Source organism: Oncorhynchus nerka, linkage group LG26 (genome assembly GCF_034236695.1).
Source record: "Oncorhynchus nerka isolate Pitt River linkage group LG26, Oner_Uvic_2.0, whole genome shotgun sequence".
NCBI lineage: Eukaryota > Metazoa > Chordata > Actinopteri > Salmoniformes > Salmonidae > Oncorhynchus > Oncorhynchus nerka.
This window is the reverse complement of record NC_088421.1, coordinates 17,560,238-17,577,954: the sequence shown is the minus strand read 5'-3', so window position 1 is coordinate 17,577,954 and position 17,717 is coordinate 17,560,238. Positions and strand designations below refer to the sequence as shown.

The 17,717-nt window shown below is 44.2% G+C and overlaps 1 protein-coding gene and 1 pseudogene across 2 annotated transcripts; one reads left to right on the top strand and one right to left on the bottom strand.

Annotated features, from left to right (window-relative positions):
* The first annotated feature begins 1,500 nt into the window (after positions 1-1,500).
* Positions 1,501-7,847, top strand: LOC115110471 (epithelial membrane protein 2-like). Of its 2 annotated transcripts, none has more exons than XM_029636164.2 (5): positions 1,501-1,617; positions 4,915-4,997; positions 5,549-5,651; positions 6,475-6,615; positions 6,704-7,847. In XM_029636164.2, exons 2-5 carry the CDS (start codon positions 4,920-4,922, stop codon positions 6,865-6,867), a joined length of 486 nt encoding a protein of 161 aa, XP_029492024.1. In that variant the 5' UTR covers positions 1,501-1,617; positions 4,915-4,919; the 3' UTR covers positions 6,868-7,847. The 2 variants fall into 2 exon arrangements, with proteins under 2 accessions (XP_029492024.1, XP_029492023.1); XM_029636163.2 differs by lacking the exon at positions 1,501-1,617 and adding an exon at positions 1,805-1,966.
* Positions 7,848-7,999: 152 nt separating this feature from the next.
* On the bottom strand, positions 8,000-16,249 carry LOC115109896 (germ cell-specific gene 1-like protein; annotated as a pseudogene).
* Between the last annotated feature and the right edge of the window lie 1,468 nt (positions 16,250-17,717).

The following is a 17,717-nucleotide window of genomic DNA, read 5'->3' as shown; positions in this document are numbered from 1 at the left end:
GGACAGTCATGTTGCTGTAGACAGACTCAGACAGGCAGAGACCGGGGAGAATGACACAGTTAACCACAGCAGATCATTTGACCATTGTAAAGTGACGTGCTTATGGTCTTACTCCCTTTGACACGTGGACACTGGAACTGTTTCACACGGCCGTGTGGAAATACTCTGTCAGTGAGCGGCCCTGGGAACTCCTCCGCGTTGAGTCACAAGCGGCGTGGTCTTTCTCAACGCTCACAGAAGTAACCCACGCATTCTAACTTCTCATCCCACACAAGGCAAGGCGAGCCACGCTGTAGACCCACCTTGAATATGAAGGAGCGAACACCTTATTACTACTGTACATACAACACTTCACTTCAATTCAATTCAATTCAATTCAATTCAATTCAAACAACAAACAACAGTCCAGTCTGCCTTTAGGGCACGTGTCAAACTGATTCCACAGAGGGCCGAGTGGCTGCAGGTTTTCACTCCACCCTTGTACTTGATTGATTAATTAAGGTCACTGATTAGTAAGGAACTCCCCTCACCTGGTTGTCTAGGTCTTAATTGAAAAGAAAAAAAACAAACCTGCAGACATTCAGCCCTCCGTGGAATGAGTTTGACACCCCTGCTTTGTGGGCTCTGGCTTTTCCAGTTTTGATTAACAAAGGGCTGATTGTTGATGAAGCTACACAGGCATGTTATTTGTTCATTTCACTGGGGCCCCGCCCAGCTCGGGACCAGCTTCCATAGGCAGACAGAGGAAGCAGGGATATATCGTAGGCCACACTGTACCCAAGCTAGCTTACCTCACCTGTCAGGTAGGTGTTGTCGATACACCGTGGGAAGAGGCAGGCTAGACAACATTTCTAAATTCCCTCTCTGCCTTTTTCTATATTTGAGGCCCATTATTTGAGTTGCCTGTCCCCCTAGGGGCTAAGGTGTATCCTATTGGATTTGTGACAGTCACAGTCTTAGTGTTGGGTGTGGGGAGTCCACAGTACATCTTTAGTTTACTCCACATTCCTTGACTTTGACCCAAGTGAGGTATGCTGTTTGTGGAACCGTATCCACCAATAACCCAGTATGTGACTTGCCCATTGGATAAGTCACTTGGCCAAACATGTCTGAAACCCCATCATTACCCTGTGACATCACCTGAGGCTGCTGAAGCACTCTGTATGAAGCACATTACCTCAGTAGTGGTCAATAGAAGTAGGTTTCTTTCCCTCTACTTATATTGTCAGACTATTGTCCTAGATAGTGCACTATATCTATCAATCAAGTGTGAATATGAATTGAACTAGTGGGAAACAGGTTTCTCTCAGTCGTTCTCATGCAAACACACAATCTCTCTCTTCCTCTCTCTCAGGCTATGACTTGCACTTGTTACCTCCTCCTCTCCCTCCCTCCCAACCAACTACATTCCTTCATCCTGACTATCCTCCCGGAGAGAGAGCTTTGGAGGGGGAATGGAGAGAGGGGGTGGGGATCAGGCAGAAACACTACACCCACCACGTCAGTGTGTGGAGATACAACAGCAACAATGTGGTCGCTCTGGCTACTACTGAGTCTCCATGGCAGCAGGGATTTGAATTCATAACAATATTTTGGGAGTTCCCCAAACATCTGTAGGTGAGTCAGTGAGCTTCCTCTGAGGACTCATGGATATAATGGCCTAAATAGACAGAGTGACAAAGACATAGCTAGAACATGAAAAACAAATACTCCACCACAAAGTTGTTGAAATAGTGGCTTTTGGGTAATTGCATGCATGTGAGACAGAGAGAGAGAGCGAGAGAGAGAGCAACGGAGGGAGAGATTTGGGTGGGGTGTGGACTTGAGGAAAAGAGGGAGGGAGAGAAGTGGGTGGATGTGTGGTTGTAAGTGTTTGTGCGTGCCTTGGCGGCGAGGGCTGAGTCTGACATTTGGAACTTAGGGAGCAGAAGGAATTGGGCTTCAACAGAAAGGCTACCATCAAAAAGTAAGTTGGACATTTGTGTTCTCCTTCAGAACTCTCAACTCTTTGACATGCTCTTCATGTGTTTTTTAAATGATAATAGCCTATATGCATACCTTCTGTTGTATTACTCTCAAGACTAATACAATTTCACACAGTCAGTAGAGGAGTGAATTAATTAGAATTGTAGCTAGCATGTCTTTTGTAGTGCAAGTGATACTGGTAGTTTATTCCTTTGCCAGGTAAGTTCAGTATGGGCTTGTTCAGGTAGCTGGTTCTAAAACAAACATTACAAGGTGAAAATCCAAATGCACTGCAATTCTGAAACTTTAAGTATACATTTAATTAAAGTTCATAATGCACACACTTTAGCCCATGAAACCTGTCCTGTCATTTCTGGTCGATAGCTGAGTGCATGATGGAACTATGCTCCATCCTAGAAGGCAGGGAGATTGTCATGAATTCAGTGTTTACTCTATGTGACTCTGGCAAACTGCTGAGGTTAGATAGGGTGTACTTTGTATTTCCTTCACAGAACAGAACAGGGCTAAACTTCCCTCAGCAGCTGTCAGCTCAGACAGTCAGAGGTTTAATTGTCTAAGACTAGATCGAGTTCCCTCTTCATTTGTCCCTTCAGCACTTAGATGGGAAGCTCTCATATGAGAAATTACACAGACCATCTTTTGTGTACTCAAATATTTACACACAGTTGAGCTAACTAAGAAGTACTTGTTCCCAATTACTGTAATTTTGATGTGTACGTGGGCGGGAAACAACTTGGGGTGGGTCGGTGTGGATGTAGATCACATGTCTGGACCCAACCCAGACCAGCCCTTTATCCCAGAGAGGTTCCCTGCATTCCAGATGGCCTCTCGCCTCACTCTGTCCACACCCACCAGATCCCAGGCCGCTCTATTGCCAGTAGTAGGGGTGGGAAGGAACTCGAAAGTGTATCCCTGAGTTGTTCTCACAATATGATTTCTTGATGCTTGTTCTTCCTAAATACAATCTCGCCTTCTCTCTACTGACAATGGCCATTCAAACAGTCATTCAGCTTTTTTTATTATTATTTATGATCTTTACAGAATGGATAAATCAAATAATGGCCATTGTAATTGGTGAATTGAGATCGTTTATCAATATTTTGAGTTGAGCTGCCTAGTTAATCTGAATTGGTTAAGGCAGGCATTCTCAATGTGGGGTCATACAAACCCACTAACAATGGCTTGCAGTGGGTTCACAGCCAGATCTCAAAATATATATTTAAAAAATTACACATCCACAATAATTTTACATAAATGCAGTGTAATTGAATCTTTAAAACTGTTAAGTTTTTCTCTCTGCCTCATAGAAAAATGTGTAGAATTGTAGGATATTAGGATATTAGGATATCAGGATATTAGGATATCAGCTTAAAAGCTGCAACAACAAAAAATCTCTGCCACATGACAACATCTGTAGATTTGCAGGAAATTAGCTTGGAAACGGCAACGTTTGGCAACAGGCGAGCCTTTAAAATGTTCCAACCTAGGGCTCAAAACTTGGTTTGTCTGTCCACACACTGCCGAGGTCATGGCAATACTCCTTGTATGCTATTATTATCTAACTTGAGTTGTGTTCTGATTATGGGGGGGGGGGGGGGGGGGGGGTCCATGATGAATTTACTATCACAAAAGGGGTCCCCGGCCCCATAATGTTTGAGAACCCCTGGGTTAAGGTGTGTGTGTGTGTGTTTATTTGGGGGAGGTGGGGCAGGCAGGGGAGTAGGTATTTTGTGCAGTTATTTTAAGGAGTGGCGGTTTGTTGCAAGCTGCAACTCATCTCCTGCCAAAGCTTCCCCATTTATCCCTCTGATTTTCTCACTCTCTGTTTCCCAGGCCTTCACTACCTGGCTTGACCAATCGCTATGTCCTATCTCAAATCTCTTCCTCTGAATCCTTTAGATTCATTTTTTATCACGCCTCCCTCCATTTCTGTTAGTGTGTGTGGCTATAACCCATCAAGAGTTATGAAGCAGCGCCCTGGGGGGGGGTGCAGACTCAGACCTTCCATCATTAATGACTGCCTGTTTCAAAGTGCTGAAGCCGCGCCCTGGGGGGGTGCAGACTCAGACCTTCCATCATTAATGACTGCCTGTTTCAAAGTGCTGTAGCCGCGCCCTGGGGGGGTGCAGACTCAGACCTTCCATCATTAATGACTGCCTGTTTCAAAGTGCTGAAGCCGCGCCCTGGGGGGGTGCAGACTCAGACCTTCCATCATTAATGACTGCCTGTTTCAAAGTGCTGAAGCCGCACCCTGGGGGGGTGCAGACTCAGACCTTCCATCATTAATGACTGCCTGTTTCAAAGTGCTGAAGCCGCGCCCTGGGGGGGTGCAGACTCAGACCTTCCATCATTAATGACTGCCTGTTTCAAAGTGCTGAAGCCGCGCCCTGGGGGGGTGCAGACTCAGACCTTCCATCATTAATGACTGCCTGCAGACTCAGACCTTCCATCATTAATGACTGCCTGTTTCAAAGTGCTGAAGCCGCGCCCTGGGGGGGGGGGGGGGGGTGCAGACTCAGACCTTCCATCATTAATGACTGCCTGTTTCAAAGTGCTGAAGCTGCGCCCTGGGGGGGTGCAGACTCAGACCTTCCATCATTAATGACTGCCTGTTTCAAAGTGCTGAAGCCAAGCCTCAGTGTGCAACCTTTGTCAACATCCATCCATCCACCCTAACCCTAATAGTATTTAATAATAAAAAAAATACATGAGATTTAAAGCAACTTTCAAGAAACCCAAGGACACTGTACAGCAAGAGTACAAAACAATAGAGTATCTTATTCCTGTCACTCATGTTAAGCCCCGTGACAGTGTCTGTGTCCCCCAGTATCGCTTTATTTGATAGGGTATAGAACGAGGAAGTGTTTGACCAACTTTTAACAAAATATATATACTTTCTCCCTCTCCCTTGTTCTGTCTTTCTCTCAGTAATCATGTTGGTTCTTCTAGCCGGAATCTTCCTCCTTCACCTCACCAGCATCATCCTCCTCCTAGTGGCAACTATCGACAATGTAAGTAATCCCCTACTGCTCATCCTCCACTTAGTTCTCTTCATGTTGACATAGCCCTGTGGAGCTACACATGAGTGCACGTCTCTTTCACTATGTCTGTGGAGTGTTGAATCAAAAGATGAAAGCATGCTATGTTAGCCCTCATCGGCTCAGGCCTTTGGTGCTGTTCTGTCAGTGTTCCACTTTGGTATTCTGGACTACATTTCTGAGCTCACTCTCACCCCTGAAAGAAGATCGGTGACAAACAGGTTGGCCAGTGTTTCATCACCCTAAGTGTGTGTTTGTGTGGCGTGTGTTTGCCTGTGCGTTATCGTCAACAATGTGGCTGCATAAACATGCTCTTGTTGGCGTGTGGGATCCCAGTGAGTGTTACAAGGCCTGTTGTAGTGAGAGGAGCGTACCTGGCTGCTGTGGTATGCTGCTACGTTCTACAGATGTACATTCCACCCATTGCCCGTTATCCCTGTGCCTGGACTTCCAAATGCATGTGACGACACAACACATGAACCTGTGGATGTCCATTGACTATCTCTCCTCTCTGTCCTGTCCAGGCCTGGTGGATAACAAAAACGGTGTCCACTGATGTGTGGGCCAGGTGGATACTGACCAATGGAACCTGGAGCTCCAACGATCTCCCCGGCCAGTACCCTCAAGGTAAGCCTGGGCCATACTGAACCGCTGGGCTAAAATGTAAGGAAACATTCTCTGTGGGAAAAAAACAGCACTGCAGGAAATTAGCATTGCTCCTGGATATACAGTATATGTAAATATCATCCTACATGTGAATTAAATGTTTTTTTTTCTGTCTCAAGTCACCCCAAGATATACATTTTTGCAGCACAGAAATAGGAACAGTGTAGTTTCTCCAGGATATGGGTTTACTGCGCTGGAGGTTTGGTTGAATTCGGGGTAGAGCTCCATAACAACTGTCAGACTAAGCCTGCCATCTAACCTGTCTCTGTGTGTCTGTCACTGAAGCATGATTGATCAGTAAACACTCTATTGCCCAACGAGGGAGAACAATGCCATTTTCTCATAGAGGAAACTGAACAGAGGGTGTGGCAGGATCAGAGACAGGGTTGGGGCTGTTGGGGAGGTTCAGATTTGCTTGAGTATGTACACTGAAAGTGCATTACAAATACAGTGAGTTTGTGTGTAGACCTTTAGTGAATGTGTGGTCAAAAGTATGTATGTATGTAGCAATGTTGTATCTCTCAGTGTTTTATTTGATTGCTGAGAAACCCTTTTACAACCTACGAAATGAACTCGTCTTAAATCCTCTCATAAATATTCCTTAGCACACAATTTTCCACATTAAAATACTTTCATTGTGTTTCTAAAAAAACAGAACTGCCCCTTTCACCTCTGCATTCCAGAGCGTGACACAACACTGTTTCGTTAATATGGTGTTTTTTTCTGGGTGTGTCTGTTATGTAAATAGTCCTTACTCAGTGTCTGTCTCTGTCTCCCTCTACAGAATACCTCCAGGCAGTGCAGGCTAGCTCCATTCTGGCCTGCATATTCTCTTCCCTTGGCCTGTTTGTGTTTGTGGGACAGCTCTTCACTCTGTCAAAGGGACAGAGATTCACCTTCTCTGGCATCTTCCAGCTCCTAGCCTGTACGTATTGCCCTAAAAACGTTCAATCTTCAACCTGTTAAACAACTATTTCTGTCTTTGCTTGATGTTTGTCCCTCCCTCCCTCCAGGCCTGTGCATCATGATCGCTGCCTCCATCTACACAGACATCTTTCACAAGAATGAATCGGATGGTTGGTATGGCCACTCCTTCATTCTGGCCTGGATCTCCTTTGCGTTCACCTTCATCTCCAGTATAATCTACTTTGTCCTGCGAAAGAAGACCGCAAACTAGAAGCAGAAGACCAGCCCAAACCCAAGGGACAGGCTCAATATCTTACGATCTGATCGTTTTTTGTACAATTAGGTATGGATATGAGTGTGGGATACAAAAGGGGAGAGTTGTTATCCACAGATTTTCATCCATGTATCTTTGGTTCCCACTGAAGTGTGTCTAAACATATGGATTTACATCGTTATAACCTACCTGTCCTGCCCACATAGTAATAACCTACCTGTCCTGCCCACATAATAATAACCTACCTGTCCTGCCCACATATTACCAAGTCCATGTTTAGTTTTCATGGGCTCTTAATATAAAGTGGGACAACATTTTCAAAGTGAATGAAACTTTTACAGCCCTCATATATTCGTTGAAGGTATAGGGGAGTCAGAGAGTATAGACTGACAGTATCTCATTATTTCAGAATCATAGTCCTGAACTATTCTTGCTTACATTTGATTTATTTCTCAATTAGGCTCAGAATAAAACAAGGCCAAAACACTCAAAACCAAATAGAAGGATGAATTGACTAGTGTCGCAAACAGAATCCAATTTCGGAAACTGTCAACGATCATTACCCCGTTTGACTTACAGCCCTACTATAGTGTGCTGAATAAGACAAAGAATATAATGTATTTGCCAATGTCCATACATGGAATGGAACATTCGTACTAACCTCACTGCTAACTGGACCACCACTCTTTTTAGTTATGTCATTATTTTATGCTTTGTACCATTAGTCTTATTGTGTAGATTAACTTCCGTTTGTCTGAATCAACCTATCCCCCAGACACACCCATGGACTGACAGACAGACAGATAGATCTTGAAATCTGACAGAGCATATTTGCTCGTTGCACATTGAGATATGTGTAAATATGAACATGTTTGGTTTCACATTATGCTTTGTATTTCTAATGCAATTTTATTTTTGTTACTATTTCTTATCAGTATGATAATGATAATTTGTATTAAAACCTGATTTAAATCATATTTCTCCTGTCAATGCTAAACAATTTTATATGAATCATAATTGGGTGAAGGAGGACAGATTGCATGAATGATACCTAGTCACTGGTAGAGGGGCACCACAGTGAAACTGACAGAAGACATACTAGTCTGTGAATGAAATCATTTTGCACATTTCCACCAAGTTTTATTGACAGCATGGATACAAGTTTACACAGAGAGCTTCTGACTACTTCACACTGATTTGCTCTGTCAAAATCCAAATGCATGTTGGCTCATAGGTAAGTATCACACACATACAGTCAAAGTGGGCTGTACTCCCTCCCCTCTTCCTCCATCTCTCTGACCCTGTCCTCTGAGTAGTACTGGGGTAGAGAGATGTGGGGAAGGAGTGGTGGTGATATGGGAACGGGAACAGGGGGTGGGGGAGTGTGTACCGGGGGATGGGGGAGTGTGTACGGGGGGGTGTACCAGTGGGGGAGGGAGTGGCGGTGATAGGGGGACGGGAACAGGGTGGGACTGGGGAGGTGGGAAGTATTCAGAGTGGGGGAGGGAGAGGGTGAGTGGACGGGGTGATGAGGTTGGGGGTGGCGAAGGGGAGTCATAGTAGGGTGAAAGTTCTGGGGATGGTGGGGGCGGAGGGCAGTAGTAGGGGGCCGGGGGAAGCAGGGGCTCTATGTCAGGGAATCGAGGGGGGTACAGGCGGGCTTTGCACCTCCGCTCCGTTACAGTCCTCTTGGTGTAGTTGTTGAGGGTGGAGACTCCTGACAACATGCAGCAGGTAAAGGCCAGCCATGCCACACTAAGACAGAAACAGAGTAGAGAGACAGGAGCAGCAAGGAGGATCGTGTTAATCTGAACCCATGTGTGCAAGCCTACTGTTGCAAACATATTTCATACTCTTATCTTACTAAAACACAATTGCGACAAGGCATATGCAATAATCTATTTGAGATGGACAGAGGTCTTTAACAGGAGCCCAGGCCTCATGAGAGTCCTTGAGATATATTATTGGGTGTCTCTCTTATTTAAAGGGGAACATGTAAACACTTAAGCTCTTGGAGACCAAATAACCAGGAGAGCACACTAAAGATCAGAGAATAAGTAGTGGTAGTGTAGTAAACGGTGTGTGTGTACAGACTCACTAAAAGCCCCAGGAGTAGCCATAGCTGTGTGGTTTGAAGTCCTCTGGACCCATAGAGGCAGTTGTCTGAAACACCTGCATGAACATCTTGTGAGCCACCATTCCCAGTAACCCTAAGAGAATAAAACAGACATTGAAAGCTTATATGTGGATTCCATCAGAGAGACATTTTTACTTCGCTAATAGCTTTATTGAGGAAAGTTTTACTTGCAATGACTGTGATGTGTGGGTGTCTTACCTAAGTTGGAACGCACTGGTTGTAAGTTGCACTGCATAAGAGCTTCTGCTATATCATGGTTTCCCAAACTCGGTTCTGGGGCCATCCCCCGGGTACACATTTTGGTTTTTGCCCTAGCACTACACTGATGACTCAAATCATCAAAGCTTGATGACTAGTTGGTTACTTGAATCAGCTGTAGTGACGACGACTCAGAACCGAGTTTGGGAAACCCTGTGCTAATTGATAAAAAATATAGATTCTAAATTAAAATGTGAACCTCCTAATATAGTGAAGACTGCAGAGTAGGCATTGAGGAGCTGTCCCCAGATCTGTGAGGGCCAAAAGGCATCCGGACACAACTGAAGAGACAGCAGCACACAGCTGATACACAGCAGCCCAACATGAGCTCCATTGACACCAACAACCACAACAGAGAGGATGATACAGTACAACTATATCATGACTGTGTAATGTGTACCAACATACAATCTTGACACTGCAGAATCATTTACCTTTCTCATCTCCTGGAGTTAAAGAAAACTGCGACACTTTTCCTCTAAAAAAGAAAATACACATTATTAACAGAGAAAATGAAATGTAACCATACTTTATAAGTCATATATCATCACTAATAATATTTAGGCCTGTATAGCATCTGCAATTCAACCAAAAGATAGACAAAACATACAGCAGAGGCTTAGGGTTTCAAACTTTGGTTGATTTGAAATGTAATCTTCAAGTTAATCATGAACATGGATTCACGTCTCCATCTAAACCAAAAATCTAAGTTAAAGAACATGACTAAATAAATGCATTTAATGTTTGATTAAATTAGATTTAGTCCTATTCTTTCATTTAGATTTTTGGTTGGAGACTTATAAATGATTAATTTGGAGACAAATTGGCTCTATCAAGTCTTCTCCAGCCCTAGCTTTAGGGTGTTGAGTTCAGTCAAGGTGGGGGGTTGAATAATATAAACCTTTCTCTCTACCTGGTCATAATCCATAATTAAGTCATGCTGTTAGAATCTAAATCCCCCTGAACAGAGCACCGATAATAATCCTCTTTATAGAGTGCAAGAGCTCTCTCTCTCTCATACACACACACACACACACACACACACACACACACACACACACACACACACACACACACACACACACACACACTGCGTTTAATCTCACCAGTGATTTTCATTTTGACCCTCGTTACATTACTGTGTGACTGCAACTCCCCCACTTTGAACCCACTATATGCAACTCTTGTGAACAATCCTAGAGGTATTAAAGTTCCAACCCATCCATTTTCAAATCAAATCAAATTTATTTATATAGCCCTTTGTACATCAGCTGATATCTCAAAGTGCTGTACAGAAACCCAGCCTAAAACCCCAAACAGCAAGCAATGCAGGTGTAGAAGCACGGTGGCTAGGAAAAACTCCCTAGAAAGGCCAAAACCTAGGAAGAAACCTAGAGAGGAACCAGGCTATGTGGGGTGGCCAGTCCTCTTCTGGCTGTGCCGGGTGGAGATTATAACAGAACATGGCCAAGATGTTTAAATGTTCATAAATGACCAGCACGGTCGAATAATAATAAGGCAGAACAGTTGAAACTGGAGCAGCAGCACAGTCAGGTGGACTGGGGACAGCAAGGAGTCATCATGTCAGGTAGTCCTGGGACATGGTCCTAGGGCTCAGGTCAGTTGAAACTGGAGCAGCAGCATGGCCAGGTGGACTGGGGACAGCAAGGAGTCATCATGTCAGGTAGTCCTGGGGCATGGTTCTAGGGCTCAGGTCCTCCGAGAGAGAGAAAGAAAGAGAGAAGGAGAGAATTAGAGAACGCACACTTAGATTCACACAGGACACCGAATAGGACAGGAGAAGTACTCCAGATATAACAAACTGACCCTAGCCCCCCAACACATAAACTACTGCAGCATAAATACTGGAGGCTGAGACAGGAGGGGTCAGGAGACACTGACACATTTTCACCCCCCAAAGTCTCACCCCAGGCGTCAGTGTAGATGTTCTCCTCACAGCTCATCCACATGCCTGCAGGGAAGACGAAGCGGTCGTCCCCCGTCTCCCAGGAGAACTGGATGGAGGTGGAGTTATGCGAGACCCCGGCCCAGGTATGCATTTGGTCAGTTTGTTGGCCGAGCAGAGGGGCTTGGGGACCTTCTGACTGCCCTCACACCAGTAGGAAGACAAAATGGCCATGGCCCCCAGGACCGCACCCTGTACAGAAACGACATGGTGAAGGGAGAGAGAGAGAACCTGGGGTGGGAGGAGGTGTTTGAGAGGGCGAGAAGAAAGTTGTATTTTTAACAGCTGGTCAAACACTCCCTCAGTCTATACTATATAATGACAAAGGGAGACGGGGCCACTTCAGACACAGAGATTCTGTCAGAGCGCTTAACATGTGACAGGAATCAGATATGGACGTTGACAAAGACTGCACTGAGAGGCTAGACTCCAGCTCTCTTTTAAATAGCATTAAGATAGTTGAGAGAGAGCATATGGAAAAGGAAAAGATAAAGTATTCAGAGTAATTGCCAACCCAACTGAAAGAAAACAATCTAATCCCCCTATGTCTTTCCTTGCCTGGACACCCCCCACCCCACTTTACTTTGACCTCCACACATAATTGGAAGAGGAAGTATAAACTCTAACATAGCCTATTAGCTACAAAGGTAACTCCAATCACATTTTCAATAAGAGCAGCTGTTCAGCTGGTTAAATAAAGGTTAGCCATGTGTTGGCAAACATTTATGTCCAAGTCAAGAAAGCTTACCAGCAGCCAGCAGCACTTTCCGTACTGGTAGCTTATTCATAGGTGCTTTTTCAAAGCCTGTGAGAGACTCCAGTAAGTGTAATACCAAATACAGTATAAACTCTGTTTACAGTGCATTCAGAAAATATTAAAACCCCTTGACTTTCCCCACATTTTGTTACATTACAGCCTTATTCTAAAATGCAGGTAGCCTAATGGTTAGAGCGTTGGGTCAGTAACTGAAAGGTTGCTGGATCGAATTCCTAAGCTGACAAGGTAAAAATCTGTCGTTCTGCCCCTGAACAAGGCAGTTAACCCACTGTTTTCCGGCAGGCCATCATTGTAAATGAGAATTTGTTTTTAACTGACTTGCCTAGTTAAATAAAGACAAAAATAAAATAAAAAATACCCCATAATGACAAAGCGACAACAGGTTTGCAAATGTATAAAACATAAAAAACATAAATACCTTATTTACATAAGTAAACAGAACCTTTGCTATGAGACTGGAAATTGAGCTCAGGTACATCCTGTTTCAATTTATCATCCTTAAGATGTTTCTGCAACTTTATTGGAGTCCACCTGTGGGAAATTCAATTGATTGGACATGATTTGGAAAGGCACACACCTGTCTACAGTATATAAGGTCCCACAGTTGACAGTGTAGGAGCCGAAACCAAGCCATGAGGTCGAAGGGATTGTCCGTAGTGAGCCGAGACAGGATTGGGTCGAGGCACAGATCTGGGGAAGGGTACCAAAACATGTCTGCAGTATTGAAGGTACCCAAGAACAAAGTGGCCTCCAACATTCTTAAATGGAAGAAGTTTGGAACCACTAAGACTCTTACTAGAGCTGGCCGCCCGGCCAAACTGAGCAATTGGAGGAGAAGGGCCTTGGTCAGGGAGGTGACCAAGAACCCGATGGTCACTCAGAGAGCTCCAGAGTTCCTCTGTGGAGATGGGAGAACCTTCCAGAAGGACAACCATCTCTGCATCCCTCCACCAATCAGGCCTTTATGGTAATGGCCAGATGGAAGCCACTCCTCAGTAAAAAGGCACATGACAGCGTACTTTGAGTTTGCCAAAAGGTACCTAAAGGACTCTCAGACCCTGAGAAGCAAGATTCTCTGGTCTGATGAAACCAAGATTGAACTCTTTGGCCTGAATGCCAAGCGTCATGTCTGGAGGAAACCTGGCACCATCCCTTCGGTAAAGTATGGTGGTTGGCATATCCTTGAGTGGCCCAGCCAGAGCCCGGACTTGAACCCGATCTAATATCTCTGGAGAGACTTGAATATAGCAGTGCAGCAATACTCCCCATCCAACCTGACAGCTTGAGAGGATCTGCAGAGAATAATAGGAGAAACTCCCCAAATACAGGTGTGCCAAACTTGTAGCGTCATACCCAAGAAGATTCAAGGCTGTAATCGCTGGCAAAGGTGCAAAGTACTGAGTAAAGGGTCTGCACAGGGTTTTTTACCCCTGTGCAAGAGGGCAGGTATAGTTTGAGATGGATTACATCCCTAATTATATAACTGGATGACAAAGAATGGGAGAATACAAACCGAAATGGTAGGAAGACCAGCAGTAGACAATGTCAGCAATTACAGGAGAAAATAGCTTATCTGTGAATCCTATAGAACAAATAATGGCTAAAATGTTCAGAAGCATTGACGTCAGACAGTAAGGATCATTTGAAAGAGAAAAAGGATCCACCTTCTTCAACCTGTTTTTCTCTTTACCTTATTTCCTCTTTATCTGTAGTGAGTGTGGATTGTGGTAGTATTTAATGGACTCCTATTCCTTTACCCATCGCCTCTCTCTCTTCTCTTCCTCTCCATCAGATAGCATGTTAGTGATTCAGGGTGTTGACCCTCACAGTAACCTCTGTGAAGTGTGTGGCTGTCACTCTGCATGATACCGCTTGGTCAGTAAGTCGGGGTGCTCAACCAAGCCTTAAACTCCCCTCTTCTTTAATCTATTGATACAACTCTAAATCCACACTCCATTCAATCTGTTCTCATTTTCCTCCATTTCATCTACTCTTTTACCCCTCCTGTCTTCCCGCTTTCTCTCGAACTGGCCACACTCTCCTAATACCACCAGTTTGAATATAGTGTACCAGATATTGTTTACTAGCACCACTGCCTGAACTCCAATCTAGCGACTTTCAAAGTAAAATGTATGACTTCACATCACTTGAACATTAATTGCACCGTATGATGTACAGTGGGGAGAACAAGTATTTGATACACTGCCGATTTTGCAGGTTTTCCTACAAAGCATGTAGAGGTCTGTAATTTTAACATGGGTACACTTCAACTGTGAGAGACGGAATCTAAAACAAAAATCCAGAAAATCACATTGTATGATTAAGTAATTAATTTGCATTTTATTGCATGACATACGTATTTGATCACCTACCAACCAGTAAGAATTCCGGCTCTCACAGACCTGTTAGTTTTTCTTTAAGAAGCCCTCCTGTTCTCCACTCATTGCCTGTATCAACTGCACCTGTTTGAACTCGTTACCTGTATAAAAGACACCTGTCCACACACTCAATCAAACAGACTCCAACCTCTCCACAATGGCCAAGACCAGAGAGCTGTGTAAGGACACCAGGGATAAAATTGTAGACCTGCACAAGGCTGGGATGGGCTACAGGACAATAGGCAAGCAGCTTGGTGAGAAGGCAACAACTGTTGGCGCAATTATTAGAAAATGGAAGAAGTTCAACATGACAGTCAATCACCTTCGGTCTGGGGCTCCATGCAAGATCTCACCTCCTGGGGCATCAATGATCATGAGGATGGTGAGGGATCAGCCCAGAACTACACGACAGGACTTGGTCAATGACCTGAAGAGAGCTGGGACCACAGTCTCAAAGAAAACCATTAGTAACACACTACGCCATCATGGATTAAAATCCTGAAGCGCACGCAAGGTCCCCCTGCACAAGCCAGCGCATGACAACGACCCGAAACACACAGCCAGGGCAACTAAGGAGTGGCTCCGTAAGAAGCATCTCAAGGTCCTGGAGTGGCCTAGCCAGTCTCCAGACCTGAACCCAATAGAAAATCTTTGGAGGGAGCTGAAAGTCCGTATTGCCCAGCGACAGCCCCGAAACCTGAAGGATCTGGAGAAGGTCTGTATGGAGCAGTGGGCCAAAATCCCTGCTGCAGTGTGTGCAAACCTGGTCAAGAACTACAGGAAACGTATGATCTCTGTAATTGCAAACAGGTTTCTGTACCAAATATTAAGTTCTGCTTTTCTGATGTATCAAATACTTATGTCATGCAATAAAATGCAAATGAATTACTTAAAAATCATACAATGTGATTTTCTGGATTTTTGTTTTATATTCCGTCTCTCACAGTTGAAGTGTACCTATGATAAAAATTACAGACCTCTACATGCTTTGTAAGTAGGAAAACCTGCAAAATCGGCAGTGTATCATCACTGCATTTCATCTCACAAATAAGGAACTCCTGGACAAATTCTATTCCACACAAACATGTTCCTGGTAGTTAGTCTCTGAGAGACTTTCCATAGAACTTTACCAGAACCCATCTGTTTTGCTCAGAACATCCTAAATAAATAGAATCTTTTTACTATTTTATTTCTTGTAAGGTCTTGATTCAATCCATAGCGCTGAAGATCCACGCTGTAGAGCAATTGAAATGTAAAGGCCCAGCGCAGTCGAAATTCTGTTTTGCCTGTGCCTTATCATATGGTACAACAGCTGTAAAGGCGTGAAAAATTTTGATTTGTTAGTTTCTGGTTGAAAATACACTGAACAAAAAATATAAACACAACATGCAACAATTTCAAAGATGTTACAGTTCATATAAAGAAATCAGTCGTCAACTTAAATTAATTCTAACCTATAGATTTCACGTTTTTATTTTATTTAACCTTTATTTAACCAGGTAGGCCAGTTGAGAACAAGTTCTCATTTACAACTGCGACCTGGCCAAGATAAAGCAAAGTAGTGCGACACAAACAAAGTTGCACATGGAATAAACAAACACAGTCAATAGCACAATAGAAAAGTCTATATACAGTTTGTGCACATGACTGGGGCGTGGATTAGAAAACCAGTCAATAACTGGTTTGACCACCATTTACCTCACGCAACGCAGCACATTTCCTTCAAATAGAGTTGATCAGGCTGTTGATTGTGACCTGTGGAATGTTGTCCCTCTCCTCTTCAATGGCTGTGCGAAGATGCTGGATACTGGCGGGAACTGGAACACGCTGTCGTACACGTCAATCCAGAGCATCCCAAACATGCTCAATGGGTGACATGTCTGGTGAGTATGCAGGCCATCAATGAACTGGGACATTTTCAGCTTCCAGGAATTGCGTACAGATCCTTGTGACATGGGGCCGTGCACTATAATGCTGAAACATGAGGTGATGGTGGTGGATGAATGGCATGACAAATGGACCTCAGGATCTCCTCACGGTATCTCTGTGCATTCAAATTGCCATCGATAAAATGCAATTGTGTTCATTGTCCGTAGCTTATGCCTTCCCATACCATAACCCCACCGCCACCATGGATCACTCTGTTCAAAACGTTGACATCAGCAAACCGCTCATACACACCATCTGCCCGATAGAGTTTAAACCAGGATTCATTCTTGAAGAGCACTCTTCTTTAGCGTGCCAAAGGTGAGCATTTGCCCACTGAAGACAGTTACGATGCAGAACTACAGTCAAGACCCTGGTGAGAACGACAAGTACGCAGATGAGCTTCCCTGAGACGGTTTCTGACAATTTGGTTAGAAATTATTTTCATCAGCTGTATTGGTGGCTGGTCTCAGGCGATTCCACAGGTGAAGCCAGGTATGAAGGTCCTCGGGTGGCGTGGTTACACGTGGTCTGTGGTTGTGAGGTTGGTTGGACGTACTGCCAAATTCTCTAAAACGACATTGGAGGCGTCTTATGGTAGAGAAATGAACACAAAATTGTATGGCAACAGCTCTGGTTGACATTCCTGCAGTCCGCATTATAATTGCACGCTCCCTTAAGACATCTCTGGCTATGTGTTGTATGATTAAAATGTGCAGTTTTGAGTGGCCTTTTGTCCCCAGCACATGGTGCACCTGTGTAATGATCATGCTGTTATATATCTTGGCAAAGGGGAAAATGCTAACAGGGATACATTTAAATTATATATATTTATCTTTATTTAACTAGGCAATTCAGTTAAGAACAAATTCTTTTTTACAATGACGGCCTACCCCGGCCAAATCCTATCCAAGACCACGCTGGGCCAATTGCGTGCCGCCCTATGGGACTCCCAATCAAGGCCGTTTGTGATACAGCCTGAAATCGAACCAGGGTCTGTAGTGACACCTCTAGCACTGAGATGCAGTGCCTTAAACTGCTACACCACTCGGGAGCCCCGTAAACATGTTGTGCCAAACATTTCAGAGAAATAAGCTTCTTGTGCTTATGTACAATTTCTGGCTGCATTGGGCCTTTAAAAAAGGTAATTTCCATTTGAGCTGACATATGCAGTGTTCACCGTGAATGCAGTCTCCGTGAACACAGGAACATTGCCTTTAAATTTCAATCATGCTGTAGTGCGGATCTTCAGCGCAACGGATTGAATCAAGCCCTTGGGGTTTTCAGGAAAGTGGTGAGCTGGCTCCAACCACAAGGAGCTCTTCATTGACATTAAGGAAAAAAACAGATTTACACAACACACATCCATGATGAAACATACAGTACTCAAAACACCATGATGAT

Coding starts and splice junctions, on each gene's coding strand:
- LOC115110471 (XM_029636164.2), top strand. CDS start 4,920: ATGTTGGTTCTTCTAGCCGGAATCTTCCTCCTTCACCTCACCAGCATC. Junction 4,998..5,548: donor TAGTGGCAACTATCGACAAT/GTAAGTAATCCC, acceptor TGTCCTGTCCAG/GCCTGGTGGATAACAAAAAC. Junction 6,616..6,703: donor CATCTTCCAGCTCCTAGCCT/GTACGTATTGCC, acceptor CCCTCCCTCCAG/GCCTGTGCATCATGATCGCT.